Source organism: Aspergillus fumigatus, chromosome 6, assembly GCF_000002655.1.
Source record: "Aspergillus fumigatus Af293 chromosome 6, whole genome shotgun sequence".
NCBI lineage: Eukaryota > Fungi > Ascomycota > Eurotiomycetes > Eurotiales > Aspergillaceae > Aspergillus > Aspergillus fumigatus.
In genome coordinates, this window is record NC_007199.1 from 3,749,164 (window position 1) to 3,772,524 (window position 23,361).

The 23,361-nt window shown below is 45.1% G+C and overlaps 3 protein-coding genes across 3 annotated transcripts; all 3 read left to right on the forward strand.

Annotated features, from left to right (window-relative positions):
• Nucleotides 1-513: 513 nt before the first annotated feature.
• AFUA_6G14660 (uncharacterized protein) lies at nucleotides 514-4,335 on the forward strand (the record flags this gene model as incomplete). Its single annotated transcript, XM_077805130.1, has 1 exon — nucleotides 514-4,335. One exon carries the CDS (start codon nucleotides 514-516, stop codon nucleotides 4,333-4,335), a length of 3,822 nt encoding a protein of 1,273 aa, XP_077661261.1.
• A 16,517-nt stretch (nucleotides 4,336-20,852) lies between these two features.
• Nucleotides 20,853-21,695, forward strand: AFUA_6G14670 (uncharacterized protein; the record flags this gene model as incomplete). The annotated part of the gene is made up of 2 exons (XM_746248.1): nucleotides 20,853-21,126; nucleotides 21,529-21,695. The coding sequence occupies 2 exons, from the start codon at nucleotides 20,853-20,855 to the stop codon at nucleotides 21,693-21,695; spliced, it is 441 nt and encodes a 146-aa protein (XP_751341.1).
• A 231-nt stretch (nucleotides 21,696-21,926) lies between these two features.
• Nucleotides 21,927-23,258, forward strand: AFUA_6G14690 (putative telomere-associated RecQ helicase; the record flags this gene model as incomplete). Its single annotated transcript, XM_746249.1, has 3 exons — nucleotides 21,927-22,170; nucleotides 22,381-22,446; nucleotides 22,510-23,258. 3 exons carry the CDS (start codon nucleotides 21,927-21,929, stop codon nucleotides 23,256-23,258), a joined length of 1,059 nt encoding a protein of 352 aa, XP_751342.1.
• Nucleotides 23,259-23,361: the final 103 nt, after the last annotated feature.

Genomic DNA, 23,361 nt, shown 5'->3' on the forward strand with positions numbered 1-23,361 from the left:
GCTAGTAAGAAAGACAAAGATTGTACAGTGCAACCGCTGCTGGAAGTGGCATAATGCTAGATCCTGCGCTTGCCAGCCCTAGTGTTAACTTTGCAGCTCTACCCAGCATACTGAGGAGGGCCATAGCAATAGATGTAGTACCCAACCTCCCCACACCTGCCCTCCAAGGTGCCTACACTGCCATGGCCCCCACCCGGCTGACTATGAGCAATGCCTCCTGCAACCTAGCAAGGCAGGCACTTAATGCACAAAGGCCCAGCAAGCCGAGATTCGCAAGACTAGCTCCCTAGAGCTTGCCAAGGCACGCCTAGAGAGACAGTGCTGCATGCAAGTCCCAGAGCCTTCCCAGGACCAAATCATGGCTATGAACAGCCGCCCTTCACCCTTCCCCTTCCGCACGGCTACCCCCCCGCCACAGGAGCCTTTAGACTCTCCCCCGGTCACAGCCAGAGCAGTCCGCTTCGTATCTCCTAAGCCACAAAACAGCTTTGAAGTTCTGATGAACGAACAAATATGAAGTACCAAAATCACCCAAGGAAGGAGTCTATCGCTATACTCCAGCTGAACGTTGGCCGTATACCAGAAGCCCATGAAATTGCCCTCTCCCAGGCATACTCCAACCACATCGACATTATCCTTATACAGGAGCCCTACATTTACAGAGACCTGACTCGAAAGATCACAAAAAGGCACCCATCTTACGAGTGCTTCTCCCCAACTGATTCTTGGGAGATAAGTGGCATCCCTCGAGTTCTTACCTACATTCGTCGGAAAAATGGCATCCGAGCCTCCCAACTCCGCCCTGACTCAATAAGCCAAGAGACCCTCTCAGACCTTCTTCTACTCCAGATCTCCTCGTGCTCAGGACAATCTGCCTTGATATTTAATATATATAATGCTCCTGCTGGCGCAAAACGGGCGGGTGAAGCAGCGAGAACTCTTACTTCCTTGCTGGAGTCCTACTTCTCTCTGCCTACCCTGCTTGCTGGTGACTTCAACCTACACCACCACAGATGGCAGCCCTCACTCCAGCACGCACCCACTACCTTCGCAGAATCATTCACAGAATGGCTTGACAGGCTTGGACTACTGCTTACCTCTGAGATTGATATCCCTACACATGACAAAGGCAACGTCCTGGACCTTGCCTTTGTCTCTAGCTCCCCAACCCTCATAGGAGCCAGTACCAGGGTTGCACATCATCTAGACGCCACCTCGGATCATCGCCCACTTCTTACGAACCTGCCGTGGGAACAGGGACCTGTGGAAACTCCGCAAAGACTAAGATTTGACACACTAGACCACACCCGCTTCCTCACACTTCTCGCCTCTAATATAGCCAACGTCAGGAGCTCAGCAGAGAATGAAGATGAACTAGACTATCTTGCAAATGGAATTACTGCAGCCATCCACAGCTCATACACAGCCTCTGCAAACAAGTCAATACCCCAAGGGGGAGGCCAACGATGGTGGAATACCACGTGCAAGGAGGCATTACAAGACTACCGGGCAGGACTCTGCACACAGAAAGACTTCCGGCGGGTAACGCGGCGAGCCCGAGAACAGTATTGGAGAGACAAGATCAGCGCGGTAACCGAGAGCAAGGAGGTGTTTGATATATCAAGATGGCATAAGTCAACAGGCTCCTACCGCAGCCCCCCACTTAAGGACCCTTTGAGACCGGACAGCCCCCCAGCGGTAGCCTTACAAGAGAAGCGGGATATCATATCCCGGAACCTTCTTCAAAATACCGCTGAAGCAGGAGACATCCCGCTGGATACGCCAGCAGTCCCATCTAGCTCACTGCCATTCCCTGATGTAACCATGGCCCAAGTCGAGAAGTCAGTCCTACAAGCAGGGAATACAACCCCTGGGGCTGACGAGCTACCCACTGGTATAATCAAGGTGGCATGGCCCCTGATCAAAGACAGAGTCCTTGCACTCTATCAGGGTTGCCTTCGAACTGGCTATCATCCAAAGTGCTTTCGACACGCAGTTCTAGCAATAATCCAAAAACCAAATAAGTCTAACTGGTCTAGCCCTAGGTCATATAGGCCTATTGCCCTCCTGTCAGTACTGGGCAAAGGCCTCGAGAGACTAATTGCCCGGAACATGGCATGGATTGCTATCCAGTACAGAGTCCTGGCTAGTCAACAGTTTGGGGCCCTGCCTCTCCGCTCAGCAACTGATCTGACTACATCCTTGCTCCATGATGCAGAACAGGCCCTTAACCAAAGGCTAACAGCCTCACTCCTCACCTTTGATGTAAAGGGAGCCTTTGATGGAGTCCTTCCTGGGAGACTTATCCATCGACTGCGCTCACAGGGCTGGCCTGATAACCTAGCTCGCTGGGTAGCCTCCTTTGTCACAGGGCGAGTGGTACAAATCCGCATTGACGGTGAAATAGGACCAGCAACAGAAATACTCTGCGGCCTGCCACAAGGTTCACCAGTATCCCCTATTCTATTTATGCTCTATCTAGCCCCCTTATTCTGGCTTGGAGTTCCAAAGTCCAGGTTTGGATACGCGGACGATGGAGCTATCCTGGCAATCTCACCGTCTATTGAGGCGAACTGCCAAAGCCTATCCAACTCCCTACAAGAAGCCCTTGACTGGGCCGCTACGGAGGGGATCACCTTCGCGCCAGATAAATATGAACTGATCCATTTCTCACGCCGCAAGGCTGACCAGGATCCAAGCCACACACCAAGCATCGTAGCAGGCCCGGTCACAGTCTCCGAGAATACAACTCGCCCTTACCTGCGTTGGCTGGGGGTCCTCTTTGACAAGAAGCTCAGCTTCAAGTACCATGTCAGGGAGACAACCTCAAAGGCTCTGACAGTTGCAAATGCCCTCCGTGGCCTCGGGAACACAGTCCGGGGAATCAAGCCCTATCTCATGCGACAGGCGGTGATAGCCTGTGTGCTCCGGAAAGCCTACTTTGGCGCAGAAACCTGGTGGCCAGGTCGCTCGCGCCCCTGCCCCCGTGCAGGCTCTATCTCAAACCAGGTCCAGGGGCAACTTGATAAGATAGCTAAGGTTATACAGACAGGTGCTAGAGCAATTCTCCCTATCTACCGCACAACTCCCTTGCCTGCTTTATACCGGGAATCAGGGCTCCTACCAGCAGAAATTGAGCTTGATCATATAGCTACATCGGCCGCGATCCGTGTTCGTCGCCTAGACCCTTACCATCCCCTGCGCAGGAGGGCAGCAAAAATTGCACAGACTGGCTGGGCAACTAGCCGTTTTGCACGCCGAGTACTAGCCCTACCAGAATCAGAGCAGATAAACCCGCTGCAATATCCCCCTTGGCTCCCAAGGGAGGCACGGGCGGATGCTCAACTGCGAATAAAGGCACCTAACGGACTATCCAAGGAGCAGGCAGCTACCAACTTCCAAGACTTTTACTCCTCTCTCCCAAACACTGATATGAAAGTCTTTACAGACGGGTCTAAATTGCCTAACGGAATGGCAGGTGCTGGCTTTGCTCTATACCAGACAGGAAGACTATGTCTCCAATCATCGTTTTCTCTCGGGCTAAATAAAGAGCTTTTTGATGCCGAAGCAGAAGCAGCTCTCGCTGGTATAAAAGCAGCCATGCAGTATCATACTGCACGCTTTGCTACTAACCTCTGGGTCTGCCTAGATAACCTGGAAGTGGCCACTCGCCTGCTCTCGCCCTTTGCAGGCTCATCCCAAGAAATTTTCGAGACCGTCCGAACCCTGGCCTCGACCTGGCTTGAGCGGGAGAGGTTCCCCTACACTGACGGGGGCTCCGTACGTATCTGCTGGGTCCCTGGGCATGCGAAAGTCCCTGGGAATGAAGCAGCTGATCAAGCCGCGAAAGAGGGAGCTGCCTTAGAACCCCCTATCTCCCAAAAACATTCTTTTGCCTCGCTTAAGCGTCAAACAAAGGCTGCCATGATCTCTGGCCTACAGAAGCACTGGCAAGCCGTGGCCCCGCAGCCCTACCAAGATCTTTGCATCACCTCCTCCCCCAGGTGCCCTGATGAGCTACGCCTCCCGCGCCACCTTCTCGGGCGGATCCTAGCAGCTCGTACAGGGCATGGTGATTTTGCAGACTATCATGAGCGGTTCAACCATGAAGACGCCCATCTTCATTGCCGGTGCGGAGCCAGGAAGTCTCCAGTGCACTTCTTCTTCTGCCGAATAGTTAAGAGACGCCTACCCCAACCCCTAGGGCCCCCCTCCGAGATGATTCCCTTCCTTCTGGGAACTGCAAAAGGTGCAGCAAAGCTGGCTGCCTGGCTATCACAGACTCGGTTCTTTGATGATATCTGTCCAAGACGGCCCCTGCCTGAGCACGCCTGAGACAATACAATCCTTCTTTAAAAAAAAAAAAAAAAAAAAAAAAAAAAAAAAAAAGAGGAGGGGGGAAAGCAGAGACGCGGAGAATTGGCGGATCATAGTGCGGAGATGGATCCATGCAGCTGGCATCGCAATTTAACCTACTATAGCAGACCTTCCCCATGACTGAGGCAGCTATGCGAACGCGCCAAAGTCTCTTGTTTGTACATAGAACTAGCAATAGTTAGAGACACCCAGGGCTCACCCCCTGGCGGCCTTTGCCCCGATTGGGGATAGTGGAAAACGTGCAAGTCACGAGCCACGGCCGTAAAATACATACACACACACACACACACACACACGCCTCAGAGCTACATGAGCTACACACGCGTCACAGCCTTCTCACCCAGGAAGGCCATACTCTATTGAATTCTCAGATCAGGCTCTCAATCCAGGCGCCCTGCCTAGGATAAGGGACAGCTCCCCCTCCGCTCACTGCCTGACACCCGCCCAGCAACCACCACGCGTCTCAACGTGTTAATAACATGGCACGACATAACAACTAACCTAGTGGCCCTCTACAGGCTGCACTACAGGAGACAACCACCTCAGCCACTGCTAGAGCTCTTGAGGGACAGAAAATCTTTAGTCCCATAGCAGCCTTCCTTGATGATCACCGACGCCAGAATACTGGCCTCACGCCCCGCCAGCTAGGAGCGCTCACGGCCCTTAGCAATGACCTGGCTAATATAGCCCAACAACACTTCAATGCCTACATTAGCGGCGTGCCCTTGACCAATGCCCCCCTCCCCCTCACCCCTACCCCTGCCCCTGCCCATGGCCCTGCTTCCTTCCCCCCCTCACCTCCCCCTTCTCATCCCCCCTCCGGTCTTGCCCAGTCCACATACGCGACTGTCACTAGAAGTCCCCTAGCTAGGAACAATACTGCCATGAAGAAAACATATAGTAATACTAAGACTGATAGGTTAGCTATAAAGCTGCCACCTCCTGACAACTGACTCTTTGTGCGCCTTCTAGAGAACTATCTTGCTAAGAGCATGGATGCATTTGCTATACATACTAGCCTGCAATCCTATCTGGGCACTAATAGAAAGCTTCTCAAGGGCGTCCAATCTATTAAAACTGGACTTGCTCTTCTGCCAGGCTCTACTGAAGCCCTCCCAGCCCTAGAGGCCTAAAAGGAAGCCATAGCCGCCTTCTTTAAAGACTGCCAGATCGAACGGAGTTCCCACTGGATCTCTTATCAAGTAACTAATGTACCTAGGAAGGTTGGCCGACTTACTGGCAGCCAATACTCCATGATCCCCATTAACCCTGAAATCTTGTCTTCAGAGATTACTGAAGCTATAGGCCTTAACCTAGTCTCTATTACTAAGACTGCTACAAGTGCCGCTAACCCCAACACTATCTCATCTAGCTGGTTTATCAACTTCCTAGAGGACAGCAAGGCCAACCTTCTAGTACGACTCTCCTTGTTTGACATGATTACTAATGCTTAGCTGCTAGTAAGAAAGACAAAGATTATACAGTGCAACTGCTGCTGGAAGTGGCATAATGCTAGATCCTGCGCTTGCCAGCCCTAGTGTTAACTTTGCAGCTCTACCCAGCATACTGAGGAGGGCCATAGCAATAGATGTAGTACCCAACCTCCCCACACCTGCCCTCCAAGGTGCCTACACTGCCATAGCCCCCACCCGGCTGACTATGAGCAATGCCTCCTGCAACCTAGCAAGGCAGGCACTTAATGCACAAAGGCCCAGCAAGCCAAGATTCGCAAGACTAGCTCCCTAGAGCTTGCTAAGGCACGCCTAGAGAGACAGTACTGCATGCAAGTCCTAGAGCCTTCCCAGGATCAAATCATGGCTATGAACAGCCGCCCTTCACCCTTCCCCTTCCGCACGGCTACCCCCCCGCCACAGGAGCCTTTAGACTCTCCCCCGGTCACAGCCAGAGCAGTCCGCTTTATATCTCCTAAGCCACAAAACAGCTTTGAAGTTCTGATGAACAAACAAATATAAAGTACCAAAATCACCCAAGGAAGGAGTCTATCGCTATACTCTAGCTGAATGTTGGCCGTATACCAGAAGCCTATGAAATTACCCTCTCCCAGGCATACTCCAACCATATTGACATTATCCTTATACAGGAGCCCTACATTTACAGAGACCTAACTCAAAAGATCACAAAAAGGCACCCATCTTATGAGTGCTTCTCCCCAACTAATTCTTGGGAGATAAGTAGCATCCCTTGAGTTCTTACCTACATTTGTTAGAAAAATGGCATCTGAGCCTCCCAACTCCGCCCTAACTCAATAAGCTAAGAGACCCTCTCAGACCTTCTTCTACTCCAGATCTCGTGCTCAGGATAATCTGCCTTGATATTTAATATATATAATGCTCCTGCTGGTGCAAAACAGGTGGGTAAAGCAGCAAGAACTCTTACTTCCTTACTGGAGTCCTACTTCTCTCTGCCTACCCTGCTTATTAGTGACTTCAACCTACACTACCACAGATAGCAGCCCTTACTCCAGCACACACCTACTATCTTCACAGAATCATTTACAGAATGGCTTGACAGGCTTGGACTACTGCTTACCTCTGAGATTAATATCCCTATATATAACAAAGGCAACGTCCTGGACCTTGCCTTTGTCTCTAGCTCCCTAACCCTTATAGGAGCCAGTACCAGGGTTGCATATCATCTAGACGCCACCTCAGATCATCGCCTACTTCTTACGAACCTGCCGTGGGAACAGGGACCTGTAGAAACTCTGCAAAGACTAAGATTTAACATACTAGACCACACCCGCTTCCTTACACTTCTCGCCTCTAATATAGCCAACGTCAGGAGCTCGGCAGAGAATGAAGATAAACTAGACTATCTTGCAAATAGAATTACTGCAGCTATCTACAGCTCATACACAGCCTCTGCAAACAAGTCAATACCCCAAGGAGGAGGCCAATGATAGTGGAATACCATGTGCAAGGAGGCATTATAAGACTACCAGGCAGGACTCTGCACACAGAAAGACTTCTGGCAGGTAACGCAGTGAGCCTAAGAACAGTACTGGAGAGACAAGATTAGCGCAGTAACTGAGAGCAAGGAGGTGTTTGATATGTTAAGATGGCATAAGTTAACAGGCTCCTACCACAGCCCCCTACTTAAGGACCCTTTGAGATCAGACAGCCCCCCAGCGGTAGCCTTACAAGAGAAGCGGGATATCATATCCCAGAACCTTCTTTAAAATACCACTGAAGCAGGAGACATCCCGCTAGATACGCCAGCAGTCCCATCTAGCTCACTGCCATTCCCTGATGTAACTATGGCCCAAGTTAAGAAGTCAGTCCTACAAGCAGGGAATATAACCCCTGGGGCTGATGAGCTACCCACTTGTATAATCAAGGTGGCATGGCCCCTGATCAAAGATAGAGTCCTTGCACTCTATTAGGGTTGCCTTTAAACTGGCTATTATCCAAAGTGCTTTCAACACGCAGTTCTAGTAATAATCCAAAAACCAAATAAGTCTAACTGGTCTAGCCCTAGGTCATATAGGCCTATTGCCCTCCTGTCAGTACTGGGCAAAGGCCTTAAGAGACTAATTACCCAGAACATAGCATGGATTGCTATCTAGTACAGAGTCCTGGCTAGTTAATAGTTTGGGGCCCTGCCTCTCTGCTTAGCAACTAATCTAACTACATCCTTGCTCTATGATGCAGAACAGGCCCTTAACCAAAGGCTAACAGCCTCACTCCTCACCTTTGATGTAAAGGGAGCCTTTGATAGAGTCCTTTCTGAGAGACTTATCCATCGACTACGCTCACAGGGCTGGCCTAATAACCTAGCTCACTAAGTAGCCTCCTTTGTCACAGGGTGAGTAGTACAAATCCGCATTAATAGTGAAATAGGACTAGCAACAGAAATACTCTGCGGCCTGCCATAAGGTTCACTAGTATCCCCTATTCTATTTATACTCTATCTAGCCCCCTTATTCTGGCTTAGAGTTCCAAAGTCCAGGTTTGGATACGCGGATGATGGAGCTATCCTGGCAATCTCACTGTCTATTAAGGCAAACTGCTAAAGCCTATCCAACTCCCTACAAGAAGCCCTTGACTGGGCTGCTACGGAGGGGATCACCTTCACACTAGATAAATATGAACTGATCTATTTCTCACGCCATAAGGCTAACCAGGATCCAAGCCATACACTAAGCATCATAGCAGGCCCAGTCACAGTCTCTGAGAATACAACTCGCCCTTACCTGCGTTAGCTGGGGGTCCTCTTTGACAAGAAGCTTAGCTTTAAGTACTATGTCAGGGAGACAACCTCAAAGGCTCTGATAGTTGCAAATGCCCTCCATGGCCTTGGGAACACAGTCCAGGGAATCAAGCCCTATCTCATGCGACAGGCAGTGATAGCCTGTGTGCTCTGGAAAGCCTACTTTAGCGCAGAAACCTGGTGGCCAGGTTGCTTATGCCCCTGCCCCTGTGCAGGCTCTATCTCAAACCAGGTCCAGGGGCAACTTAATAAGATAGCTAAGGTTATACAGACAGGTGCTAGAGCAATTCTCCCTATCTACCACACAACTCCCTTGCCTGCTTTATACTGAGAATCAGGGCTCCTACCAGCAGAAATTAAGCTTAATTATATAGCTACATCGGCCGCGATCTATGTTTGTTGCCTAGACCCTTACCATCCCCTGCGCAGGAGGGCAGCAAAAATTGCACAGACTGGCTGGGTAACTAGCTGTTTTGCACACTGAGTACTAGCCCTACCAGTATCAGAGCAGATAAACCCACTGCAATATCCCCCTTGGCTCCCAAGGGAGGCACGGGCGGATGCTCAACTACAAATAAAGGCACCTAACAGACTATCCAAGGAGCAGGCAGCTACCAACTTCCAAGACTTTTACTCCTCTCTCCTAAACACTGATATGAAAGTCTTTACAGACAGGTCTAAATTGCCTAACAGAATGGCAGGTGCTGGCTTTGCTCTATACCAGATAGAAAGACTATGTCTCCAATCATTGTTTTCTCTCAGGCTAAATAAAGAGGTTTTTGATGCTGAAGCAGAAGCAGCTCTTGCTAGTATAAAAGCAGCCATGCAGTATTATACTGCACGCTTTGCTACTAACCTCTAGGTCTGCCTAGATAACCTAGAAGTAGCTACTTACCTGCTCTCACCCTTTGCAGGCTCATCCCAAGAAATTTTTGAGACCTTCCGAACCCTGGCCTTGACCTGGCTTGAGCAGGAGAGGTTCCCCTACACTAACAGGGGCTCTGTACGTATCTGCTGGGTCCCTGGGCATGTGAAAGTCCCTGGGAATAAAGCAGCTGATTAAGCCGCGAAAGAGGGAGCTGCCTTAGAACCCCCTATCTCCTAAAAACATTCTTTTGCCTTGCTTAAGCATTAAATAAAGACTGCTATGATCTCTGGCCTACAGAAGCACTAGTAAGCTATAGCCCCGCAGCCCTACTAAGATCTTTGCATCACCTCCTCCCCCAGGTGCCCTGATGAGCTATACCTCCCGCGCCACCTTCTCAGGCGGATCCTAGTAGCTTGTACAGGGCATGGTGATTTTACAGACTATCATGAGCGGTTTAACTATGAAGACGCCCATCTTCATTGCCGGTGCGGAGCCAGGAAGTCTCCAGTGCACTTCTTCTTCTGCCGAATAGTTAAGAGACGCCTACCCCAACCCCTAGGGCCCCCCTCCGAGATGATTCCCTTCCTTCTGGGAACTGCAAAAGGTGCAGCAAAGCTGGCTGCCTGGCTATCACAGACTCGGTTCTTTGATGATATCTGTCCAAGACGGCCCCTGCCTGAGCACGCCTGAGACAATACAATCCTTCTTTAAAAAAAAAAAAAAAAAAAAAAAAAAAAAAAAAAAAGAGGAGGGGGGAAAGCAGAGACGCGGAGAATTGGCGGATCATAGTGCGGAGATGGATCCATGCAGCTGGCATCGCAATTTAACCTACTATAGCAGACCTTCCCCATGACTGAGGCAGCTATGCGAACGCGCCAAAGTCTCTTGTTTGTACATAGAACTAGCAATAGTTAGAGACACCCAGGGCTCACCCCCTGGCGGCCTTTGCCCCGATTGGGGATAGTGGAAAACGTGCAAGTCACGAGCCACGGCCGTAAAATACATACACACACACACACACACACACGCCTCTGAGCTATGTCCTGTCTATAGAGCCTACCTATACTAGTTTGCCCTGCAACTAGAACAGATAGATATAGATTCCTGTAGCCAGCCTGAGTATTAACTACCTCATTAACCTATTTCTGTTTACCTGTGACCCCATACCTTGATATTATATAGCTCCTCCCTTAGAGTTGACACTGTCAGAATGCCCACCCTTCTACCCCCTTTCCTGCCTAGTGACCCTGAAGAGTTCTCTGAGCACGTTACTAAATATAATACTAAATAGTATAAATACTGCCACCTAGTATATAAGTATATCCAGAAGGCTAAATCAACTATTAATAAAGCAAACTAATAAGCTAAGTAATCCAAGGCCTAACTCCTAGAACTCTAGCATGAATTTACTGCCTTAGAGTAGAGGCATAAATAAGAGACTACTAAGCTAAGGGCTATTCTATAATACTAGAAGGAATAGCTACAAGAGAAAGAGTAGCAGTATATAAAAGCTACTATGGAAAGGGACTAAGCCCATCACTTAGCTACCCCTACTGTAAAGATGCCTGTGCCTATATCTATATACAAACCCATTACTAAGAAGCCTATAATTACTCTAGTAGGAATGCCTATATTAACTACTACCCTATCTTCTAAAGCTACTAGATTATTAGAACAACTCCCTGACCCTAATAAGTTTAAGGGTGACTAAAAGGACCTTTAGCATTTTATAGTACAGATTTAAGAGAAAATAAATATTAACCTTAACCGCTTCCTAACGCCGCAGAGCTAGATAGCTTATGTAAATAACCACCTAAAGGATACGCTGTATACCCAGATTCTCCTCTATATTAAGAAGGGGATTTGCACCCTTAACAACTACTAAGACATCCTAGATATCCTAGAACACGCCTTTAGTAACCCTAACTATATAAATAACACCTAAAATAAGCTATTCAGCCTACACTAGACTAATAAGGAGTTTGGCACCTTCTTTACAGAATTCTAACACCTAGCCCTGGAAGGTGAGATACCTAAAGAAACCCTACCCACCTTACTTAAACAGGCTATTAGTTATAAACTCTAGAGCATGCTTATATATAACCAGCCTCTAAGCTAGAAGTACTACTAGTTTGCTAGATTCCTACAGGAGCTTAAGAACTACTACTAGCAATACACTACAAACTAACCCCCTATTATTAAGACCTATGCTACCACTACTAAACCTACCCAGCATTCCCAGTCACCCTAAAGCTCTAGCCCTATCACTACTAAGTCTACTAAACAACCCTAGCACCCTATTATTCAGAGGAATAAGTATATGCCAGCATAATAATATAACCCTATAGACCTAGGTACTACCTAACACCTAATAAGAAAGAGGTATAGCCCCTCCTGCTGTAAGACAGGCGCCTACTTCTAATATAGCTCCCTAGAACACTGGATCAGGGACTGCCCCTACCCTAATACCTATTAGAGAGTTTAAATCATAATGTCTTATAAACCACGCCCAGAGAGCCCCTAGAGGGGATAGATCCCAGTACCTAGAAGCCCATCACCCAGCCAGACCTCCTTAGTAAAAGAAGTGAGCCTAGAGTAAGCCACAACCAGGCTCAGGAACTACACATTATTTAAATCTCTGCTGCCACTATTTATAGACTTAACCTTGAGGAATAAATATAATAATTAAAAGCTATAATACTACCCATAACCCTAGAGAGGGAAGAGAAGGGAATAAAGCTACCTACTTACGCCCTATTAGATACTAGAGCTAAAGGATGAGGATTTATTAATAAAGGATAAGCTAAAGACCAGACACTAGAGCCCATCCCCCTAGCAAACCTAATAACCCTGCATACATTTGATGGGAGAGAACCAGAGAATAGGAAGATAACTCATTATATTTAGATAGATATAAGAATTAAGGACTACTTTAAGAAAGATATGAGGTTTTACATTATCCAGTTAGCACATTACCCTATTATACTAGGAATACCTTAGATAAAGGTACACAACCCCCTGATATAATTCGCAGCCTATAGTATTATATTTAATAGTAACTACTACTAGAAATATTACAACACACCCCAGAGGCTAACTAAGATACAAGCCTTGCATAACATCCCCCTAAAGACCTAGCCTAGATACCTACCCCTAAGACCAAAGGGACTAGAGAACAGAGATATAGCTTTCATCTCCTTAGCTGCCTGCTTAGCTTATGCCTAGAGAAACACCTAGATATTCACAATCACCCTAGAAGATCTTAAAGCCACCCTAAGGATTAAGAAAGCTCAAAAAGAAGACTTTACTAACCTGTTACCTAACAAATTCAAAGACTATGCTAATATTTTCTCCCCTAAGGAGGCCAAGCACCTACTACCACACCGCCCCTATGACCATGACATTAAGCTATTAGAAGGAAAGACCCCCCTATTTAGCCCTCTGTACGCCATGTCCCGAGAGGAATTAAGAGTTCTAAAGGAATAGATTAAAGAGAACCTAAGGAAGGGCTTTATCTGCCCTAGTTTATTACCTGCTATATTACCTATCCTATTTATTAAAAAGCTAGGTGGAGGTATATGAATCTGCGTTAATTACCAAGCCCTAAATACTATAACTATTAAAGATTAATACTCACTGCCTCTAACAAAGGAAACCCTAAATAACCTAAAAGGGATGAAATATTTTATAAAGATTAATATCATTTCAGCATTTAATAATATCTACATTAAGAAAGGACAAGAATACCTGACAGCTTTCCATACCTAATTAGGCCTGTTTAAATCCCTAGTAATGCCCTTTAGGCTAACAGGAGCACCCATAACCTTTTAGTAATTTATTAATAATACTTTGTAAGATTACCTTAATGTCTTCTACACTGCCTACCTTAATGATATCCTTATTTATAGCAAGACCCGCACTGAGTATATAACCTATATCCGCTCTATCCTGCAGAAACTATAAGAAGCTAGCCTATACATAAAAATCTAAAAGTATGAGTTTATTATCCCTAAAACCAAGTTCCTTGGCATTATTATTAGCCGGGATAGCATCCACATGGACCCTAATAAGGTGAAAATAATTATTAACTAGCAAGTTCCAACCTGTATTACTAATATTTAGGCCTTTATTAGCTTTAGCAACTTTTACCAGCAATTTATCAAGGATTTCTTAAGAATTATTACTCCCTTGGTGAACCTGACTAGGAAGGATATCCTATTTGTATAGACTATAGCCTATAAATTAAGCTTTAAAGCCCTAAAGAAGGTGTTTATAAATGCCCTAATCTTAAAACTATTTAACTAGATAAAAGATATCATGGTTGAGACTGACTCTTCTAATTATATATCTACTAGTGTAATGTCCTAGTATAATAATAAAGAAGTCCTACACCCTATTGCATTCTTCTCTAAGAAGCTCTTAGTCACTAAGTGCAACTATAAGATCTATAATAAAGAGTTACTTACTATCATTCACTGCTTTGAGGAATAGCGCCCTAAACTAGAGGGTATACTATTACTAATTAAAGTTATAACTAATCACTGCAACCTAGAATATTTTATATCTACTAAGCTGCTTAATAGATAATAAGCTTACTAGTCTAAATTCCTGTCCTGCTTTAACTTTAAAATTATATATTAACCTAGGAAGTAAGGAGTTAAGCCTGATGCTCTAACTAGGAGGTTAGAAGATCTCTCTAAAGAGGGGGATAAACAGCTACAACACCAGAGCTAGATAATTCTAAAGAAAGAGAACCTTAACCCTGAAATTCAGAACTCAGTGAAACTAGGAGCTATTATAAGGAGCTAGTTAGCTATAAGAAGAGTTTGCTTTGCAGACCCAGTAGCCTAAGTTACTAAAATACCTAAGAAACCTACCAGAGTGCCTGCTTGACTAGTGTAGATAGACCAACTAGACTAACCAGACCAACCAGACTAACTAGACTAACCAGACCAACCAGACCAACCAGACTAACCAGACTAACTAGACCAACCAGAGCCCCCTCCTAGTATCAAGGAACTACTAGACACTGCCTACTAGTTAGATAATACTATACAGTCCATCCTATAGGTGCTGGATAGGAATGCCAGTTAACACCTAAAGATCACCCTAGCTGATTGCAGATGATGAGGAAGCTATCTATACTACTATAAATGCTTATATATCCCTGACTATAATAAGCTAAGAGCCTAGTTATTATAAGAATGCCATGACAAGCCTGCTGCTAGACACCCTAGAAAGTATAAGTTATATAAGTTAATAGCATAAGAATATTACTAGCTAGGCATGTACTGATATATTGACTGCTAGACCTAAAACTACCACACCTACTACTAATCTACCCCATCTTATGAAGCCTACTAAGGAGTGTTATGCCTGCTCCTAGTACCTGAATAATCATAGCAAGATATCTTAATAGACTTTATTACCAGTCTAGTACCTAGTCGAGGCTATAATGCCATATTAGTTATTGTTAATTAACTTACAAAGATAAGGTACTTTATCCCCTGTTAGACTACCTGTAATGCTAAGGGTGTAGCCTAATTATACATCTATTATATATGGAAGCTATATAGCCTACTAAGAACAATAGTATCAGACTATGGCCCTCAGTTTATTATTACATTCTAGAAGCACCTAACCTAATGCCTAGATATTAAGAACCTGTTATCTACTGCTTATTACCCTAAGACTAATAGCCAGACTGAAAGAATAAATACTATTTTAGAATAATACCTGCATACTTATATTACCTATCTATAAGATAATTAGGCTGACTGGTTACCATTAGCTAAGTTTACCTTAAACTCTATCTAATCTAAGGCTACTAGAATCTCACCCTTCTTTACAAATTATAGATTTCACCTATATATAGGGTTTGAACCTGTCTAGCCTGTGAATCACCCTGCTGCTAGAGATGCTAAGGCCTTTATAAAGAAAATGCAAGATATTATTAACTATATCTGCGCCTAGATCTGTATTACCTAGGACTATTATAAAAAACAGATGAATTATTACTAGAGACCTGCCTGCTATTACTATATAGGATAACTAGTTTAGTTAGATGCCTGGAATATCAGGACCCTGCGCCCCTAGAAGAAACTTAACTAGAAAAACTTAGGGCTGTTTTGTATTAAGAAGATTATCAGCCTATATACCTATAAGCTAGATCTACTAGCTTCTATAAAGATTTACCCTATGTTTAATATTAGCTTGCTATATCCTGTTGCTAAAGACCTTATTCCTAGATAAAGACAGCCACCACTACTACTAGTAGAGGTTAATAGTCTAGAAGAATGGATTATTAAAGATATCTTAGATTCCCACTGGGAATACTAAGGCCGATAGGGCCCCTATCTAAAGTATACTATTAAATAGTTAGGCTATAACAACCCCACTAAGGAACCCGCCTATTACCTAAGGAATATATAAGAGATTATAGCTAACTTCCACCACTACTATCTAAGTAAACCTAAACTAGCAGATAGTCCTGACAGAGCTTAACCTTAAGAAGGGGAGTACTGTCATAGTACTGCCACAGATAGAAGTTAGTATTACTAGGAAGGAATTATATAATCTTAGGAATATCTTCACTACATAATCCCATAACTTACTTAGAAGCCTCTGAGCTATGTCCTGTCTATAAAGCCTACCTATACTAGTTTGCTCTGTAACTAGAACAGATAGATATAGATTCCTGTAGCCAGCCTGAGTGTTAACTACCTCATCAACCTGTTTCTGTTTACCTGTAACCCCATACCTTGACAGCACCTTACCCTAGTAGCTAGCTGCTAGGCTACCTAGATGCAGAGGCTACTAGAGATATAGGTTAGCTAGAGTTTAAAAGACATCCTTATAATATACCTCTAGGTAAAGATAGATAAGGAGCTGCAGGAGCTGTCATAAGTATAGGAGGTCTTAGTAGAGGTCCTTTATCTAGCTAAAAATATCATAGAACTATAGAAAGTCTGTTTTAGTGCAAATAATAGCCTAGTACTAGAAGATGTATATAGACTGTAGACTAGGAGTATTAAAGATAATATAAGCCTAGTACTGTGGATAAAATGTTATTAAATCCTAGTTAATCTTTCTATCTTTAATCTAGGCATAGCTATACTGCTCCAGCGCTATACTTATGCCCACCCCCTCTTAGATCTATGCTATATTTGAGCTATCTAGTAGCTATCTAACCTATTAGTCTAGCTAAAGCTTATTGCTCTGCTATAAGTAATTCCCTTACCTACTATATCCTTAAAGCAGACACTGCAGGAATATTATTATTACTTAAGTATACTTCTAGTAGATAATCTACTATGGCTGCAGGCTGTATATTATTTTAAACCCTATATATATTTTATTAATATTCCACCACAGCTAACCTAGGAAGTAATTAGTCTAGTGGTAGAAGAAGGGCAGAGTAGTTAATAGGACCTCTAGTAGTGCCATAGCCTGCCTATACTTATATATTACTTAGTTAAGTATAATAAGCAGTGCACCTATGACTTAATACTCTTCCTAAACCCTATAGACCTACTAGCTACTAGTATCTAGGGTAATATGGCATTGCTGCTTTATATAGATATATACTTAGAGAAGTATAAGTAGGGAGTAGCTAATAGTAGAACTAATATTGTCAAGGTACGGGGTCACAGGTAAACAGAAACAGGTTGATGAGGTAGTTGACACTTAGGCTGGCTATAGGAATCTATATCTATCTATTCTAGTTGCAGGGCAAACTAGTATAGATAGGCTTTATAGACAGGATGTAGCTTAGAGGCTTCTAAGTAAGTTACAGGATTATGTGGTAAAGATATTCCTAAGGTTATATAATTCCTTTCTAGTAATACTAACTCCTATCTACAGCAGCACTGTGACAGTACTCCCCTCCTTAAGGTTAAGCTCTGTTAAGACTATCTACTAGTTTAGGTTTACTTAGGTAGTGGTGGTGGAAGTTAGCTATAATCTCTTATATATTCCTTAGGTAATAGGTGGGTTCCTTAGTGGGGTTGTCATAGCCTAACTATTTAATAGTATACTTTAGATAGGGGCCCTATTAGCCTTGGTATTCCTAATAGGAATCTAAGATATCCTTAATAATCTATTCTTCTAGACTATCAACCTCTACTAGTGGTAGTAGTGGCTGTCTTTATCTAGGAATAGGGTCTTTAGTAATAGGATGTAGTAAGCTAATATTAAATATAGGGTAAATCTTTATAGAAGCTAGTAGATCTAGCTTATAGATATATAGGCTAATAATCTTCTTAATACAGAATAGCCCTAAGTTTTTCTAGTTAAGTTTCTTCTAGGGGCGCAGGGTCCTGATATTCTGGGTGTCTAACTAAACTAGTTATCCTACATAGTAATAGCAGGTAGGTCTCTAGTAATAATTTATCTGTTCCTTATAATAGTCCTAGGCAATGTAGATCTAGGCGCGGATATAGTTAATAATATCTTATATTTTCTTTATAAAGGCCTCAGTGTCTCTAGTAGTAAGGTAATTTATAGGCTAGACAGGTTCAAACCCCATGCATGGGTGAAATCTATAATTTATAAAGAAGGGTGAGATTCTAGTAGCCTTAGATTAGATAGGGTTTAAGGTAAACTCAGCTAATAGTAACCAGTTAGCCTAATTATCTTATAAATAGGTAATATAAGCACGCAGGTATTGTTCTAAAATAGTATTCATTCTTTTAGTCTAGTTATTAGTCTCAGGGTAATAAGTAGTAGATAATAGGTTCTTAATATCTAGGTATTGGGTTAGGTGCTTCTAGAACACAGCAACAAACTGAGGGCCATAGTCTAATACTATTGTTCTTAGTAGGCTATATAGCTTCTATATATAATAGATGTATAATTAGGCTATACCCTTAGTATTACAGGTAGTCTGACAGGGGATAAAGTGCCTTATCTTTGTAAGTTAATTAACAATAACTAATATAGTATTATAGCCTTGACTAGGTACTAGACTGGTGATAAAGTCTATTAAGATATCTTACTATAATTATTTAGGTACTAGGAGTAGATATAACACTCCTTAGCAGGCTTTATAAGATGGGGTAGATTAGCAGCAGGTATAGCAGTTTTAGGTCTAGTAGTTAATATATCAGTACATGCCTAGCTAGTAATATTCTCATGCTATTAACTTATATAACTTATACTTTCCAGGGTGTCTAGCAGCAGGCTTATTATAGCATTCTTATAATAACTAGGCTCTTAGCTTATTATAGTTAGGGATGTATAAGTGTTTATAGTAGTATAAATAGCTTCCTTATCATCTATAATCAGCCAGGGTGATCTTTAGGTATTAACTAGTATTCCTATCTAGCGCCTGTAGGATGGACTATATAGTATTATCTAACTAGTAGGCAGTATCTAGTAGTTCCTTAATACTAGGAGAGGGCTCTAGTTAGTCTAGTTAGTCTAGTTGGTCTAGTTAGTCTAGTTAGTCTGGTTAGTCTGGTTAGTCTGATTAATCTAGTTAGTCTGTCTATACTAGTTAAGCAGGCACTTTAGTAGGTTTCTTAGGTATTCTAGTAACTCAGGCTACTGGGTCTGTAAAGTGAACTCTTCTTATAGCTAACTAGCTCCTTATAATAGCTCCTAGTTTTACTAAGTTCTGAATTTCAGGGTTAAGGTTCTCTTTCTTTAGAATTATCTGGCTCTAGTGTTATAGCTATTTATCCCCCTCTTTAGGGAGATCTTCTAACCTCCTAGTTAGAGTATCAGGCTTGACTCCTTGCTTCCTGGGTTAATATATAATTTTAAAGTTAAAGTAGGACAGGAATTCAGACTAGTAGGCTTATCATCTGTTAAGTAGCTTAGTAGATATAAAATATTCTAGGTTATGGTAATTAGTTATAACTTTAATTAGTAATAGTATACCCTCTAGTTTAGGGTGCTATTTCTTAAAGCAGTGAATAATAGTAAGCAACTCTTTATTATAGATCTTATAGTTGCACTTAGTGACTGAGAGCTTCTTAGAGAAGAATGTAACAGGGTGTAGGACTCCTTTATTATTATATTAGGACATCACACCAGTAGTGTCACGGGCTAGAAGCCTTAGAAATCTATGACCTAGATTTGGACGGTAAGAAATCGCTAAGGAGTTCTAACTAGGGCCACAGCGGCCGAACATAATAAGGAGTGTGCGGGTGGTAGCCGCAGTCACGTGACAGAGGTTATTAGAACATTAGGTGCAACAGAGGTCACGTGATGCTGGTGTCCCTGCTGGACGGGAGTTCGTCGGTGCCTGAGGCAGATCGCGAGTGCTTAGTAGGCTCGAGCACTCAGCGGGCCTTGCCCGCTACAGTAGACATGTAATTAGAAGAGTTAGTCTTAATCACAATGTCTTTTGTCTAGTTGAATGATTTTAAGATTAGGGTGTTTATAAATACCTTCTTTAGGGCTTTAAAGCTTAATTTACAGGCTGTAGTCCATACAAATAGGATATCCTTTCTAGTTAGGTTCACTAAGGGAGTAATAATTCTTAAGAAATCCTTAATAAATTACTAGTAAAAGTTGCTAAAGCTAATAAAGGCCTAAATATTAGTAATATAGGTTAGAACTTGCTAGTTAATAATTATTTTCACCTTATCAGGGTCTATGCAGATGCTATCCTGGCTAATAATAATACTAAGGAACTTGGTTTTAGGGATGATAAACTTATACTTTTAGATTTTTGTGTACAGGCTAGCTTCTTATAGTTTCTACAGGATAGAGTAGATATAGGTTATATGCTTAGTGTGGGTCTTGCTGTAAATAAGGATATTATTAAGGTAGGCAGTGCAGAAGACATTAAGGTAATCTTATAAAGTATTATTAATAAATTACTAAAAGGTTACAGGTGCTCCTGTCAGCCTAAAGGGTATTACTAGGGATTTAAACAGGCCTAATTAGGTATAGAAAGCTATCAGGTATTCTACACCCTATGCTGTCGCGGATGAAGGGTTCATCCCAGTTCTCTGCCTAACCATTGGTGGGAAAGAACTTTCTGGATCCACCAACCTCACAAGCCGTCTATTTTTAATTTTAATTTTCTTTAACTATTTGTTGATTAGTCTTTTGATATGATAGGTTAATGCATATTGCTTTTTTTCCTTAACACGCGTTTTTTTTTCCCCCACACGCATTCCTACTATGGCTTGTCTATCTTCATCCCCCCATCTTCCTCTCTCTAAACATCAACAGATCTACTATCCCCTGGTCGGCACTGCCTGAGATGGATCTCTTTATCTATAATAACACTCACTGGGTGTGGATCTGCCGCCCATGTGGGTATGCCGTGCTCGTTCCCCATCTCCAAACCCATCTGGCCACCTGGCATGGGAAGCATCCCTCTGCCGCGACACCAGCTCTCTGGGTTGCTGCCCAGGCCCTGATGGGCCGGCGACCAGCTTGGGATCCCACCCAGGGGGCATGTGTGCTGCCACCCCTAGAGAGCGCCCCCATGCCTGGGCTGCCGGTCTATCAGGGGTACTGCTGCCCACACTGCCCGTATGTAGTATGGGCCCTGAGTAATCTACCGAAGCACCAGCGTCGGGCCCACCCAGAGGCCCCCTGGCCCTGCCCCGGGCGGCCACTGGCACCAGAGCCGGGCCTGCCCGAGCTGCTGGCTGTTAGTTATCAGCAGTTCTTCCCTGCACAGGCGGGCAGTAGCTTCTTCCAGGTGACCCCTCTGGCCCAGGTGGAGCAGATGAAGCAGGCCGCCACCATGACGGCCCTGGAGTTCATCTAGGCCCAGGTGCGGGCCCAGCTGCGGGAGGCACTGGTGGAGGAGGCGGAGCTTGATGGGGCGATCCCTGCCCCCACACAGAAGCACCCCACTGAGGTGTCTCCCTGGCTGGAGCTTACCCAGTAGCCATGCTACCTCTAAGGGCAGAATTTCGCTGCAGTGGCCGCCCTTAGGGTGCTGCCAGACCCTGCCCAGGAGCCGCTGCTGGTGGCCTTCGCAGGTAGCATTAAGCGGCTGATTGACCGGGCCTACCGTACTATCGCGGACCGCCGGATCAATGAGTTTGACTAGGTCTGTATTAACACCTTCGTGCCCTGACTAGGCATCTGGAACCGCCCTATCCAGATCCACCTAAAGCCATCCACCTACCAGCACTACCGCCAGGTGTGGCAGTGCCTGATCTGTTTCGCCTACCGGACCAGCTGCCCTGACCAGCTGATTGTCCTCCTCCACCAGCTGACCACCACCCAGCTAGCGGCCCTAGACTAGATGGAGGAGCATGCAGCACAGCTGCTGCTTAACCTAGCCTAGCAGGCTGAGGAGGCGGCATTAGACTAGGCATGCCTGGCCCTGTCTATTGCCCTACTCGACCACCCCCTGAAGGGGGACCTCTTTGAGAGCACGCTGATTGGCTTCCTGGCCATCCTAGGGGTAGATGCCGCCCGACAGACCTTCCATGAGCCCTATAGCTACACAGGCCACCTCTCAGGGCTGGTGAAGATGGGACAGATGCTGGTGGTTAAGCAGGTAGTACAGATGGCGGATGAAGGGCTGGTCACGCACCCATCTGATGCCCTAGACAGCATGCGCGAGCGCTTCCTGATGTATGGGGTGCGGGCCCCCTTTGCATGGATCACCCGGCTCTGCACCTATGGCAAGAAGGTCCAGAATACCACCACTAGCCTAGGGTATATCTACTGGAGTGATGATGAGCAGACCCTGAGCTATAAGGAGCTGCGCCTTAGTATGGGGGACCTCTGCTAGTTTATCTGTACTGAGGTCGCCCTCACGTAGCTAGACCTTGAGCGCCTCTTTCTATTACATGAGGAGGAGTCCCGGGAGGCAGTTATTCTAACCCTTGAGCTGCATGCCCTGCATGATGACCTAACTAACAACTAGTGTGGGTGGAACTTTCTCCAGGATCCACGGAACCGCAGCCAGCTCAGGGCCCTAGGCAAGCAGTGGCTAATGGACCGGGTGCTTAATGCAGACTGGCTCCGGGAGGAGTTCCTGGAGCTATGTAAGTCTGATAGCCAGGTGGTCTGGCGGGCCTCCGCAGTGGATAGCTACCTACGCTAGGTAGACCAGTTCCTTGAGCGGCTTCTCCTGCTTATCCATATCACTGCAGGCCAGCCTAGGCGTGCTACTGAGCTCCTAGGCCTGTGGCATAAGAATACAGTGCATGGCCGGCACTGGAGTATCTACCTAGAGCATAGACTAGTCAGTACTATCACTGCCTACCATAAGGGATACTCTGTGAGCAACTCTATAAAGATCATCTACTGCTACCTGCTGAAGCCTGTCAGTGAACTAGTGGTCTACTATCTCTGGCTAGTGCTGCCATTCTGGCAGGCTATGGCATGGCTTGCACGGCGACAGAGTGGGCCCCAGTCTGCTTTCCTCTGGCCCTGTGGGGATGGCACATGGGATAGTAGCTGGCTGCGCACGGTCCTCCAGCGGGAGGCTGAGATACACCTCCAGACTAAGCTAAATATCCTCTCTTACCGGCATACGGCCATTGCTATATCCCGGGTGCACCTAAAATGTGGGGGGTTTAAGCGGGACTATGGTACAGATGATGCTGTCTTTAATGAGCAGGCTAGCCATAGCTCCTGGGTAGCAGGGACAGTCTATGCCCGCGGGCTGCAGGAGGCCCCTGGCCATGTAGAGGCACGGCGGCAGCGGTACCGGGCCATCAGCCGGGAGTGGCATGCCTTCCTAGGGTTTGAGACCTACCTAGGTCCCCGGAAGCGGTCCTGGGAGGAAGGGGAGGTTCAGCCTGGGTTAAAACGCCAGCGGCCGTATGTCATGGTTGAGATGGATTATGATTAGGATCAAGAGAAGTAATATATGTATATATATATATATATATATGTGTGTGTGTATAGAGAGAGAGGGAGAGATCCAATGATCACAGGCTAATACCAAGGGACGA